General features: G+C 39.5%; 1 protein-coding gene across 1 annotated transcript in view; it reads left to right on the forward strand.

The window, feature by feature from the left end:
• TGFBR1 (transforming growth factor beta receptor 1) overlaps positions 1-14932 on the forward strand; it is a 66008-nt gene that overhangs the window by 25618 nt on the left and 25458 nt on the right. The window contains exons 2-3 of the mRNA XM_052644452.1: positions 6551-6790; positions 10109-10339. Of these exons, the coding sequence (XP_052500412.1) occupies positions 6551-6790; positions 10109-10339 (471 nt within the window). The remainder of the gene's footprint in view (positions 1-6550; positions 6791-10108; positions 10340-14932) is intronic.

A 14932-nucleotide genomic window follows, 5' to 3' on the forward strand; every position in this document is an offset into this window, starting at 1 on the left:
GTTACCGCTAATGAACTTTTACGGATTGTACTACAAAGATAGGACCCATGTAATTCTTGTAATGTGTATATGGTATTGGCTTTTGAAAATACAGTAAATATACCGTGATGATTCACGTTCCCTGTACTTTTCACTCTTTCAGTTACAATTACCATTTCAATTACAAAAAGCTCTCGCTCACAGTGTTTCTTGAGGACATCTGACCTGAAAGAGATCTTCACCCAGCTGAAAAGCAGCAGTGAAAGCCAACTGACTGGCAGTACTTGTGTAGATATGTATGTATATGTGTTCATTTGCCTACTTGTGTCTAGACTGTTTGCAGCTCTAAGGACTGTAGCCCACCAGGCTCCTCTGTCCATGGGATTTTCTTGGCAAGAATACTGGAGTGGGTTGCCATTTCCTCCTCCAGGGGATCTTCACAACCCAGGGATTGAACGTGCATTTCCTGTGTCTCCTGCAGGGGGATTCTTTACTGCTGAGCCACCAGGAGTGGTTACTCATGATCCAGAATGGTTATCATCATCTTTGTTGCTGCTGTTCAGTCGCTAAGTCATGTCCAACTCTTTGTGAACCCCCACATTGCAGCACTCCAGGCTTCCCTGTCTTTCACTGTCCCCTGGAGTTTGCTCAAACTCATGTCCATTGAGTCAGTGATGCCATCTAACCATCTCATTCTGTCATCCCTTTCTTCTTCTGCCCTCAATCTTTCCCAGCATCAGGGTCTTTTCTAGTCAGTCAGCTCTTTGCATCAGGTAGCCAAAGTACTGGAACTTCAGCTTCAGCACCAGCCCTTCCAATGAATATTCAGGGTTGATTTCCTTTAGGATCGACTGGTTTGATCGTGCTGTCCAAGAGACTCTCAAGAGTCTTCTCCAGCACCAGAGTTTGAAAGCATCAGTTCTTTGGCACTCAGTCTTCTTTGTGGTCCATCCCTCACATCCATACATGACTGCTGGGAAAACCATAGCTTTGACTATATGGACCTCTTTCAGCAAAGTGGTGTCTCTGCTTTTTAATACACTGTCTAGGTTTGTCATAGCTATTCTCCCAAGGAGCAAGTGTCTTTTAATTTTGTGGCTGCAGTCACCATCTGCATTGATTTTTTAGCCCAAGACAATGAAATCTGATACTGTTTCCACATTTTCCCCATCTGTTTGCCATCAAGTGATAGGACCAGGTGCCATGATCTTCGTTTTTTGAATGTTGAGTTTTAAGCCAGCTTTTTAGTCTCCTCTTTCACCTTCATCAAGAGGCTCGTTAGTTCCTCATCACTTTCTGCCATTAAAGTGGTATCATCTGCATATTTGAGGTGGTTGATGGTTCTCCCGGCAGTCTTGATTCCAGCTTATGATTCATCTGGTCTGGCATTTCACATGGTATACTTTGCATATAAGTTAAATAAGCAGGGTGACAATATACAGTCTTGATGTGCTCCTTTCCCAATTTTGAACCAGTCTGTTGTTCCATGTCCAGTTCTGCTGCTGCTTGTCTTGCATACAGGTTTCTCAGGAGGCAGGTGATGTGGTCTGGTACTCCCATCTCATTAAGAATATTCCACACTTTGTTGCGATCCACACAATCAAAGGCTTTGGCATAGTCAATGAAACAGTAGATTTTTTTGGAGTGGGATTCCCTTGCTTTTTCTGTGATCCAGTGTCTGTTGGCAATTTGATCTCTGGTTTATCTGCCTGTTCTAAATCCAGCTTGTACATCTGGAAGTTCTCAGTTCACGTACTGCTGAAGTCCTAGCCTGAAGGATTTTGAGCATAATCTTGCTGGCATGTGAAATGGGTGCAATTGTATGGTAATTTGAACATTCTTTGGCATTGCTTTTCTTTGGGATTGGAATGAAGACTAACCTGTGGCCACTGCTGAGTTTTCCAAATTTGCTGGTATATTGAGTGCAGCTCTTTAATAGCATCATCTTTCAGGAGTTGAAATAGCTCAGCTGGAATTCCATCACCTCCACTAGCTTTGTTCATAGTAATGCTTCCTAAGGCCCACTTGACTTCACACTCCAGTATGTCTGGCTCTAAATGAGTGATCACACCATTGTCGTTATCTGGGTCATGAAGATCTTTTTTGTATAGTTCTTCTGTGTATTCTTGCCACCTCTTAATCTCTTCTGCTTCTGTTAGGTCCTTGCTGTTTTTGTCCTTTACTCTGCCTGTCTTTGCATGAAATGTTCCCTTAGTATCTCCAGCTTTCTTAAAGAGCTCTCTAGCCTTTCCCATTCTGTTGTTTTCCTCTATCTCTTTGCATCGATCACTGAGGAAGGCTCTCTTACCTCTCCCTGCTGTTCTCTGGAACTCTGCATTCAGTTGGGTGTATCTTTCTCTTTCCCTTTTGCCTTCCTCTTCTCTTCTTTTCACAGCTATTTGTAAGGCCTCAGACAACCACTTTGTCTTCTTGCATTTTCTTTTTCTTGGGGATGGTTTCGGTCACCACCTTCTGTACAGTGTTATGAACTTCTGTCCATAGTTCTTTAGGCAGTCTCTCTCCCAGATCTGGTCCCTTGAATCCATTCATCACCTCCACTGTATAATGATAAGGGATTCGATTTAGGTCATACCTGAATGGCCTGTACTTTCTTCAATTTGAGCGTGAATTTAGCAGTAAGGAGCTGATGATCTGAGCCACAGTCAGTTCCAGGACTTGTTTTTGGTGACTGTGTAGAGCTTCTCCATCTTCGGCTGTGAAGAAAATAATCAGTCTGATTTTGCTATTGACCACCAGGTGATGTCCATGTGTAGAGTTGTCCCTTGTGTTGTTGGAAGAGTGTTAGCTATGACCAGTGCGTTCTCTTGGCAAAACTCTGTTAGCCTTTGCCCTGCTTCATTTTGTACTCCAAGGCCAGACTTGCCTGATATTCCAGGTATCTCTTGACTTCCTACTTTTCATTCCAGATGAAAAGAACATCTTTTTTTTGGTGTTAGTTCTAGGAGGTCTTGTCGGTCTTCATAGACTCGTTCAGCTTCTTCAGCCTTAGCAGTTGGGGCATAGACTTGGTTTACTATGATACTAAATGATTTGCCTTGGAAACAAACTGAGATTATTCTGTCATTTTTGAGATTGCAACCAAGTACTGCATTTTGGACTCTCTTTGTTGACTCTGAGGGCTACTCCAAAGGAATTCTTGCCCACAGTTGTGGATGTAATGGTCATCTGAATTTAATTAGCCTATTCCCATCTATTTTAGTTCACTGCTTCCTAAAATGTTGATGTTCACTCTTGCCATCTCCTGTTTGACCACGTCCAGTTTACCTTAATTCATGGACCTAATTCATGGACCTAACATTCCAGGTTCCTGTGAAGAATTATTCTTACAGCATCAGACTTTACTTTCACCACCAGATACAACCACAACTGAGCTTCATTTCCGCTTTGGCTCAGCCTCTTCATTCTTTCTGTAGCTATTTTTCCATTCTTCCCCAGTATTGTACTGGATAGCTACTGACTTCGGGCATTCATCTTTCACTGTCATATCTTATTTGCCTTTCGATACTGATTATTCATTATTCATCTTAGAGTAGGTTTTAAATAAATATACTTAAATTTTTGTACACTATTTTAGACTCTCCTCCTTCTCTCAACATATTTTGACCTCCTGTTTGGGAAACATTTCTTTGGCCAAAAAAACCACCAAAACATATATATATATATATATATATATTTGGCTGTGTAGAATAGCATGTGGAATCTTAGTTCCTTGACCAGGGATCGAACCTGTAGCCCCTCTATGGCAGCGCTGAGTCTTAACCACTGGACCATCAGGGAAGTCCCTGGCAAATGTTTTTCTGATTGCTGTCATGAGTTCAGAATTCAAAGATGGGAAAATTTTAAAAACCTGGCCATTCCTAATTTAACGAGAGACACTTTAACAGCAAACTGTAAATAGACTGATTAGTGCTAACCTAAACGTATGTAAAGAGAGCTATGAAAAAAAATTGAAAGGAGTCACCCAGTTGTTTTATGGGTAGAGGAGAGATTTAGGGCAAGCACATCATGGAAAAGATCTTGTTTGAATAGGGTCGTAAAATATGAGAGGGGGTTTAAACTAGGCAGAGAGATAGGATCTGTAAAGATCAAGGTCATGAAGTATGACCTTCAGTGAAGTTCATATTTCATTGACTCATGTTTCATGTTCATGAAATATGAACATCATAATGATGAGAAGTGTGTGACTCTGGATAGCATTTGTAATGTGAACAATAAGTTGGAACCCCACAGTAGAAGTTAGACCCACAGTTTTGCTCTTATTTCATACACGCTAAGGGAGCCATGAAGCTACTAGAACAGGGCGATTCTTCATGGCAGTATTTTTATACAGCAATTACCACACTGTATTGTAATGTTTTCCCTCACTGATGATTGGAGCTCTTCAAGGGCTATGACCATGAATTATTAATCTTTGAATACTAAACTTCTGGTGGAGTAACTGATAAAGCTATGCTTAGAAAACATTGGTTGAATGGCTAATCATGAGTAAACACGATTCAGAAGAATAATGACAGTCTTCTGTGGTGGTGGTTTTAAATTTTTGGGGGTGATGGACCACTTTGTAGTTCTGTTGAAAGCTATAAACCTTCTCTTTGAAAATGTAAATACATACAACATTTGGCCTACAGTTTCATAGGATTCGTGTATCCCTGAAGCCAGTCCGTGGATTCCTGGTTCAGAATCCTTCCTTAGGAAATTATACCCAGGGAACCTACAATCACCACCAAACGACTGTCTCTTTCAACAGTCTTTAAATGTTAGAACTTTCTTATACTTTTCTTGAATTATCTTCATGCTTGGGAGGATTTAATTCAAAGAGCTGAACTATCTATGGAGAAAGAAAAGAATTTTTATAATGATTAAGTTAAAACTTGGCTGGTCTTTAAAGATAATAAAGTGTGCTTAATTAAGCCAGCAACCAAGAAGCAGCTGCTAGAGGTGATGCTGATGGTCCCTAAGTTTGGATTTAACAAGTGAGTTGGAGGTCCACATGACCTTCCTCAGGCTTGATGATTTACTAGAAGGACTCACAGGACCCAGAAAAGCTGTTAATACTCGTGGTTTTCACTTATTACAATAGAAAGACATGTATTAAAATCATCAAAAGGAAAAGGGAAGGCACACGGGGCAAAGTCCAGGAGAAACCCAGTGCCAGCTTCCAGACGTCCTCTCCCAGTGCAGCATCATCGATGTCCGCGTAACTTATTAGTCAGGGATGACAGCACATGGGAAGTGTTGCCAGCGGAGTTCACTGGAGCCTTGGTGTCCAGGGGCTCAGTCACATAGCACTCGTATGAAAGAGAATATTTCAGGGTGTCAGAGCTCATCTCCCAGGAACTGGCCAAGGACCAGTCCTGAAGACAAGCGTTTCTTGAGGATGTGCAAGGTTTGAGGAGCTTGGACTTGCTGAGTGAACCCTTTCCTACACACCAAATTAGCTGTTCAGAGTAGCTAGTTTTCTCCTGGCCTGCCTGTCTGCCTAGCCACTGTTACTGGTTACAGTAGACCCCCTGGTCTCATTGCAAATGGCCATTCTGCAAACCTGGACACTTCCCTTTTCCTTTACCGATGTGCAATTGGACTCAAGGATATATCTGTGCTTTTCATGCGATCACAGTGATCTCCCATTCATTTCACAGTTTTTTTAATGTTGTGTACCAAGCTTAGTTCTAGATGTGGATTTACAGAATCTGCCCTCAAGAACCTTAGAGTTTCATGAGGGAAAGGAGATAATTCCGGTAAGCAGTGTTTGTTTGCTTTGGGGAACACTTACCCTTGTTGGCGAGCTTAGTGAAGTTCTGTGTGTATGGGAAGATGTTGATTATAATTAGAAGACTTCCCTTAAGGAATTACTCTTCAAGTTGAGCCATAAAAATCAAATAGATAAAAGTGGGCATGGAGCAAGTGTTTCTCCAGTTATTTCTATAGCCAGTTGCCTTTGTGGTTGGAGTACATAGGTCTTGTTACCTTGCTTATGAGAAAGTACTCTAATCCTGATTAGAAGATACATGTCTTTTTTGGAGTTTGCACAGGAGAAGAGAATGTCTGGCTCAATACAAATCTATTTCCATTACTCTATTACCATAAGCTTACCCTGAGATTTCCAACCTACAGTGAGGAGGAGGTAGGATTTTCACACTGCATTCCCCAGTGGAGGGAATATATGAATCCCTAATTTTGGACTGATAAGAATAAGTATAACCTTTGTAAGTTTCAGTGTACTGCATTTTAAATGGGAGGACAAATGCTTGCCTTGCACAGATAAAATTGCATGTAACAGTTTTTCTCTCCTTGGAAGCCAGAAAGGTTTAGGAAAAAAATCTGGGTCCAAATTTCAACATGTTTGACTCCTACATATATGTGCTTCTTAATAGAATTTGGAACTTCTCAGAATAACAAGAGTTTTGTTTTTTGAACAGTGTAAAAAAAAACTGTATAATTATAATATAATCAGGAATGTGTCAATATTAGTACAGACACTATGGGATAATTTAAAATTGTTAACCTTGATAATTTTCTCTGATAGGATCTTTTTTTCTTTTTTTTCCAGCATTACAGTGTTTCTGCCAACTTTGTACAAAAGACAATTTTACTTGTGTCACAGATGGGCTTTGCTTTGTCTCTGTCACAGAGACCACAGACAAAGTTATACATAACAGCATGTGTATAGCTGAAATTGACCTAATTCCACGAGACAGGCCATTTGTATGTGCACCATCTTCAAAAACTGGGTCTACAACATATTGCTGCAACCAGGACCACTGCAATAAAATAGAACTTCCAACTGTTGGTAAGTTGTATAAGATTTTTTTCTTGATACTATAAGAAAAGCTCTTAGACTATCCCAGTTTATTCAGTTTAGAGGCAAAAAGTAACTAGTCCATACTAGTAGAGTCATAAGAGTAGCCAAAGTTCTTACTCCTGGGTGTGTGTTGCTTGAGAAGGTGGTACCAAGACAGACTTTCTCTGAGGTCTGTTGTGCCTAAAAGGGTAGGCACATGTAGAGAATCCTGATACAGGCCACCACAGCAGTATATCCTGAGAGTGTCCCCGCTTGTATAATGCTCCAGCCTTTGAAAGCAGTCAGTAATGGACAGGGAATGGAGAGCAACACTTAACAATCCAGACGCCTTCACTTTGTAATTTCACCTTGCTTTATAATCTTCATGTATAAATTATTACATATGATTCTAGGTTTTTGGTCCTTCACCATAGTTTACATTTTAAAATGTCCTAGGAGAGCCAGAAATTTGAAAACTTCATAAACAGGTAGGATTAGATTAAAGATTCTGGTTAAAGATGTTGGTCTGAGCTCATGTATTTAACTCTGCTGTCACTTTTCCCTGGTGGGCTCCCCGGTGGCTCAGATGGTAAAGAATCTGCCTGCAGTGTGGGATTCCCAGGTTCGATCCCTGGGTTGAGAAGATCCCCTGGTGAAGGAACTGGCAACCCACTCCAGTCTTCTGGCCTGGAGAATCCCATGGACAGAGGAGCCTGGCAGACCATGAGGTCACAAGGAATCAGACATGACTGAGCGACTACATGATGTGATGTGATGATCTGTCACTTTCCCCAAATACCTACTATAATAAAGGAATACAAAAATGAGGAAAAGCTATATTAATGCTAGGAGAATTAATGGAAGAAGTGCCATCTACATGCATGCAGAGTTGTCATACATGCATGTACCCTGCAGTTTATAGTGCAGATGATAATTGTCTAGTGAAGAATTGACTAACTGTAGGAAAAGAAGTAGGTGAAAGAAATTCTTGCAGAATCCCACCAATACTTTAAGCTGAGAGGCTGGGCGTGAGACTGGGCTACAGGGGCAGACTCTGTCTCTCTCTTTTTTAATATAAATTTATTTATTTTAATTGGAGGCTAGTTACTTTACAATATTGTATTGGTTTTGCCATACATTGACATGAATCTGCCACGGGTGTACATGTGTTCCCCATCCTGAACCCCCCTTCCCTCCCCATCCCATCCTTCTGGATCATCCCAGTGCACCCGCCCCGAGCACCCTGTATCATGCATCGCACCTGGACTGGCGATTCGTTTCACATATGATGATATACGTTTCAATGCCATTCTCCCAGGGGCAGACTCTCAATTCTCCTTTAGGAAGCACGGCTTTCATTGCTCAGAGGGACAGACCCCAGTGCTCAGTTTCCACTCAGAGTTGGTCTAGGCATCATAATAGTTAAAGTAGAAAACTGCTAGAGCTCAGAATAAAAGGGCCAGTCCTGCCAGTTACAGAAGGCAGGCAATCTTCCACCTAGTTCACCTGATGACAGCAAAGTAAAACCAGATCTTCAACATAAAGAAGGTCCTTGTGGCAAAGCTCTGTCAGACTGTAATTTTTCTGACTTTTATATAGTTACTTGCAATTCTAATATGACGAAGAGAATAATAATTTTGGAATTTCCCATTTTTGTTGTTTGAAATGGTTTGAAATATCAGAATGGAGACTCACAAAATCTTATGAAGAACTCAGTTTATTTCTAATGCTAAAATACACAGATCCCTTATTCCCAGGTCCCTGATAATCAGACAGCAAATGATTTTATCAAATGGAAAGATTCCATGGTTTAAAAGAAGTGAACTGAACTGGATAAATGAGAGTAGATGTCATCCTATGAAACAGACTTACCATATGATAGGGAAGAACTTTCAGAGAGTCCAAGGTCTGTTGTCAGTTGTTCACAGTGAAATGAGAACATTTCACAGTTGCTAAAGATTGCTTTCAGATGAAAAGCTCAATTGATAAATTATTTTAAAAAATTCAGTATTGAAAGTGAACAGCAGACTGGATACTGTAATTTTATAATCAAGTGTGAGACAAGCTTAAGGCAAGACAAGCTTGAGAAACTGTTACAATTCAGAAAAAAGACAGTTGGTGAGCAAATTAAGAGATAGAGGACAGATCTAGGTGATCCAGTGTGCTTACTGTAAAACCAGAAAAAGGCAAAAGGATGGACAGAAAAGAGAATACTATGTAAAATTAATGAAGACTTACTTAACCAAATATATATAATGAAAAATCCATCAATTTTCAAGAATAAAGGAAAACTGTGTACACATTCAGCACAAGTGAACACTGGTTACCTATAAAAGGAAAAAGTTCAAATTATTTTGCTTTAAAAAAAAAAAACCAAAAAAAAAAATACCAGAAGGCAATGAAATATCATATATTGCTTGTTACCCAAAATTCTTTAGATGAGCCAAGATTTTTCATATGTAAAGGCAACAGCTAACTTTAGATAATCAAGTATTCAGTGTGTATGCACTCATGTACTCCTGAAAGATAGGATTCGTTCTAAGAAATCAGTCCAGTAAAGATCTCAATATGATAAAGATGTGATGTGAAGGAAATGGTGGTGGGCTATGAACCAGCAAGTGTCAAAATGAATGCCTAAATAGTCATAATTAATGTGTTTCTGAAGCAATGCAAATTGTTGTTAAATTATAAAAAAATGATCTTGATTTAAAAGGCTCAGTGATTAAAATAAACTGGAAAGTATACACGTGCAAACTCTATTAAAAAAACAGGGTATATTTTTGCATGGAAAAAAAATTGATGGAGGTATATAGATACACAGAACATGCAAAGATGAATTTTAGGGGGATTGTGAGGCTGTAGATAAATTTAACTTTTGCTTATCTGTATATATACTTCTTAATTTTTTTCTTTCAGCATATACTGGCCTTGGAATAAGATAAGCCAAACTGCTTTTTAAAGAAAAGACAGTGACTCAAGAAATATTTAATGAGAGTTGTTCCAGATTATTGGTTCTTTTGTTAGTAATCTGAGAGTGATGGAAGGCGGGGAGTGGGTGTACAATGTTTGCAGTACCTGGCCTTGTTATTTAGGCTCAAGACTACAGGAAGACTAAGTGGATGTTGACAGAGCTAGTGATCATAAAAGGAGAGCCAGTGGGAGAGGATGAAGTGCTTCACTGGTTATGGGCTTGAGCCCCATGAGCTGCTGTAATGAGGCTGGGACTAATGGTAGTGACCAACTGCAGGAAACGTGGAGGATGAGGAAACTGTGGATGCCGCCTATAGTGTTATTGTGTTGTTTATTCCATTTGAGGCCCTTTTACAGGAAAGCCGTCATCTGGCCTTGGTCCTGTTGAACTGGCAGCTGTCATTGCTGGACCAGTCTGCTTTGTCTGTATCTCACTCATGCTGATGGTCTATATCTGCCATAACCGCACTGTCATTCACCATCGAGTGCCAAATGAAGAGGATCCCTCGTTAGATCGCCCTTTTATTTCAGAGGGTACAACGTTAAAAGATTTAATTTACGACATGACAACATCAGGTTCTGGATCAGGTAATGTATTTCTTTCTTTTTCCTAAAATGTCTTTTTAAACTTAACTGTATTTATTAGTTGGCTAAGCCAGTTGGCTAAGTTTGTAAAAATTCGGGCTAGCATGAATACTACCCCAGGTTTGAACCTTAATATAGGTCTTTAAGCTAGGTTTATATCTGACTGTGGCTAGTTTAGGAAGGACAAATTAGAAGTGACTGACTTGTCAACATTTCATCAGTAAGTCACTTTCACATTTGCGGAAATTTCAAAGCATTCTCACCTTCTCATGACTGTGTAAGATAAAAAGGATAAGGACAGTTATTCTTCTGTAGCTGAGGCTGAAGTTCAGAGATGTTCAAATAATCTGCAGTTACCCATTCTCTTCAGGACTGTTTAGCAGCTTTATATTTGAAAGCAGGTATGACAGAGAGTGTTATGACAGACATAGTTAAAAAAGCTATTTGCTTTTTTAACATGAAATTGCTGTCTTTGGCTCAGGCCTAGTTCTTGTTGTTGTTTTTATTAAAGTAATGAATTTTTTGTCATTTTCTCCCTTAAGAAAATGCCTGACCACCTTTTTATTTAATACAGCTTTACGGATCCATGGCCCTTCTGATATTTGCTTTCCTCAGTTTGTTGATTTATGTGGGATCAGAAATAGATTACCAAATTGCCTGAAGCAAATTAACTTCAAATAAGGGCTAGATTCATGGATACAAAGATTTAAATATATATATGTAATGAAAATTTCACAAATTGTTTATCAAGTGATTAAAGGAACTTTAAAACAGAAATTATGACTAGGGGAAGCATATGGCTCTGAAGCATAAAATCACACATACACAAAAAGTTCACATAATGAAAAATGCTTTATTTTAAGAGAATGAAGGTATATTTTATAGGATGTATATGTATATATGTTCATTGATTTAAGTATGAGCAAACTGATTTCATGATCTCAAGTTTTCTTCTATAGAGTTTGACCGTAGATATTCCATGAGTTCTCTCCATGACTACTAGGATGCATACAGGCTTACGAAGGAGCCCACGTCTCTTAAGGCAGCCTTGTAGGGATGCCTGAGCCTCCCATGAGGAGGGAGGCAATTAGAAGTTGGATTAGAAGGAGCGGGCTTAGTTCTGAAGATGTGACACTCTGGGCAGAAATAGTGGAGGAGTGGCGAGAGATTATTTTACGCTTCCCTTGGGTTCCCCTTTGAGTCTGAGTTAAAGGGTTCTCAAAGAATATCTGGCTCATTCCAGGAGTTATCCTGGAACAAAAAAATATCTTAAGCAAGGACCAAAGTCACGGAAAATTAGAGTGGTTTTAAATCATTTGGAATTAATCCCTTGGACCTGCTCTCTTGTGACCAAACTTAAACCCAAGGAAATCAAAGCAGCTCATGCCACCTGGCATAGTGTTATGTATCTGGCTTCCTAAAGGATTAAAAGAAATTGCTGTCTGGATGGCAGTTGATTTCTAAATAAGAATATATTTACCTTTTAAGATACAAATATGAAGTAAAGAATTCTACATTTCTAGATCTGTCAGGGACCCAGCTCCACTGTCTGAAAGCTTCTCTCCTTTTTATGCCTCCTTTTACCATGTAAAAACTTGTCTGCATTGTTTCTCAGCTCTGTGGCTTTGGGCAGTTAGCTGATGTCTCATGCTGGAGTTATTTCATCTTTAAAATGAAAATCATGAACCCTGCCTTGTGTACATCATTGAATTTGTTGTGAGATTCAAATGAAATGATACGTTTATGTGAAAGCATTTTAAGCACTTCGTAGATTGTAAAGTTACATCCAAATGACAAGTGTTATTACTCTTATTGAAAAGGTATTTGGGGAAAAAATCTGACATACAATTATGAATTTGCTGCATTTTTACAAAAAAGCTTAGTTTAAGGCCTCTTTCCCTGTCATAGTTTATTCTGTGCTGAATGACTTCCAGATTTTTCCGGACAGAAGCTATCTTCTGTTGAATGATAGCAGAAAAGTGCTTTTCCTCCTATTTATTATAAAGCCTGAATGCCACTTCATGAATGGAACTCATGCCTCTGAGTAAGTCAGATGTCTATGAATAATACCTTTTTAGTTCTTTCAGTCATTGAGGAAGAGGTAAAACAACATTTTATGTTATGAATTCAAATGTTTATTACTCAGTACCATATATGAGGAAGGGCCCTATCTCTCTCGTTCAAAGACTGTACTTTTTAACTTAGGAATTGTGGGAGCCAGCAGAGAGCTGGGTTCTGGTACCCGCCTCTAAACTTAAAGCTAACCTTTTCCCTGTTGCATGAATCTGAACGGCAGGTTGCGCATGTGCCTATTTTTAAGCGTATGCCTCTAAGCAGCCATCAGATTGAAAAGTGTGTGTGGACATGCACATGGGTGTCTCAGTTTTTGAGAATGTGAATCTCTTAGCCCAGTGTTAATATTGTGTCTTGTTCATGCTTATGATCTCTTTAATGTATGCATATTGTTCTGGTCTTATTTCCATTGTTCACTGCATGTGAAGGTGCTTGGACCACGCATTTTTCCCTATTGTAGCTTCCTCTCAAGCAGTTCTAAAAGGTACAGAAGCAGAAAACATTGAGATCTAACTTAGGCCTGCTAATTTTTGTCTTTACAAGAAAACTTTTTTTTTTTTTTTTTTTAATGCTCAGATACTCATGTGGGTTGTGGTAACCAAATACAGAAAATATGATAAATCTTGACTTTCCCTGATAGCCCAGTTGGTAAAGAATCTGCCTGCAATGCAGGAGACCCTGGTTCAATCCATGGGTTGGAAAAGATCCCCTGGAGAAGGAAAAGGCTACTCACTCCAGTATTCTGGCCTAGAGAATTTGCAGAGTCGGATACGACCCAGGGACTTTCACGCCTGACTTTGAATTCTAGTTCTCCATCTATCAGTGGTGAAGGGGAAGACAGACTTTTCCTTGTCCCCTTAGCCTTTCTTGACTGTACCATTTACAAGAGTCTTGAACGTGTCGGGCGTTTCCAGACTTCTCATTTGCTATTCCCTTTCTTTTTTATTTCTTGTCGTTCTAACTTCAAGATCAGCCTCCTGAAAGGAACCTTTTTTTCCTGTGTTTTTAATATTTATTTATTAATACATCAATAAATATAACCCTGGTGGCTCAGACGGTAAAGAATCTGCCTTCAATGCGGGAAACCTGGGTTTGATCCCTAGATCCTGGAGGAGGGCATGGCAGCCCACTCCAGTATTCTGCCTAGATAGTCTCCATGGACAGAGGAGCTACATTCCATGCGGGCTACAGTCCATGCAGTCGCAGAGTCAGACACGACTGAGCGACTAAGCACAGCGCATTTAGTTATGGCTGCACTGGGTCTTCACTGCTGCAAGCTGGTTTTCTCTAGTTGCAGCTAGTGGGGCTCCTCTTCATTGCAGTGGCATCTCTTATTGCAAGCACAGGCTCTAGCTGCCTAGCAGCGTCCGGAATCTTCCTGGACCAGCAGATCAAGCTTGTGTCTCCTGCATTGGCAGCCGGATTCTTAACTGCTGGACCACCAGTCAAGTCCCTGAAATGAACTCTTAGGTATACTTTACACCTTTTTAAGTACGTGGTGTGGCCCTGTTCAGAGGCTTTAGTGTCTACTGTATGTACTGTCGATATGTTAGTGTCTGCTGTAAACAACATAATTAGGAATTGGTTAGTCATAATACAAATGAGCTCCTTCATTTAATTTCTTCAGGTTTATTTTTAACTAGCAGTCTCCTTGTAAAAACAACTGTTTACAGTTAGACTGCTACTTTGCAGGAAGTGGCGGGGGGGCCATGGATGGCTAGAGCAAGGGAAAGGAAAGACCTATTTGAGAAGCTTAAAGATGAAAAGAGATGAAGATTTAATGTTTGTATTTATAAGCATTTCACACTAGAAACCAAAGAGAGCAGATAATTTTTTTTACCCTGTTGGGTAATTTGATCTGTAGTAGGCAACTCAATGTAGATTACATGTGACACGGATTTATGCATATTAGACTATATAAACAGTGTAGAACATGATGTACACTGATATTTTAATTGTCAGTGCCAGTATAATTTAAGGTGACAGTTCTTAGTCCATGAAATATTAAGTGAATTAGAATAGTAAAAAATACAGTGTTACTTAAATTTTATAGGTAGTTAAATACTTTTATATAAATGAAGTGTGGTAAAATATTGAAAACTCTGTATGTTATAATCAAGCAAGTTCATTTGGTGAGAAAACTGCCAAGATCTCATCACCAGGGTAAGTTACTTGGCATCATTCTTTAAGATATTAGTGTAATGGAAGCCAGTTCCTAGCACATAAATTAGTAAATTGCTTGTCTGAGATGGTTTTTGTGGTCATTTTTAAAGTTAGACCAGAAGTCACTTCTCTTGTTTCTGGTGTTTACATATTTTTTCCCTCCCATTCTTAAAACTTACCAGACTCATCTTTCTGAAATAAGATTTTTAAATCATTTCTTCCCATTCATGGCCCCTTTTCTGCAATGTTTACCGGTTCCTCTTTCCCCTACAGCTCTTCACTGGTCACCTTGAGCTTGGCACTCAGTACTCCTCACATTCGGACGCAGCTTCCCTCCTGTTCTACTGTTTTACTACACAC

Source organism: Budorcas taxicolor, chromosome 8 (assembly GCF_023091745.1).
Source record: "Budorcas taxicolor isolate Tak-1 chromosome 8, Takin1.1, whole genome shotgun sequence".
Classification (NCBI taxonomy): Eukaryota; Metazoa; Chordata; class Mammalia; order Artiodactyla; family Bovidae; genus Budorcas; species Budorcas taxicolor.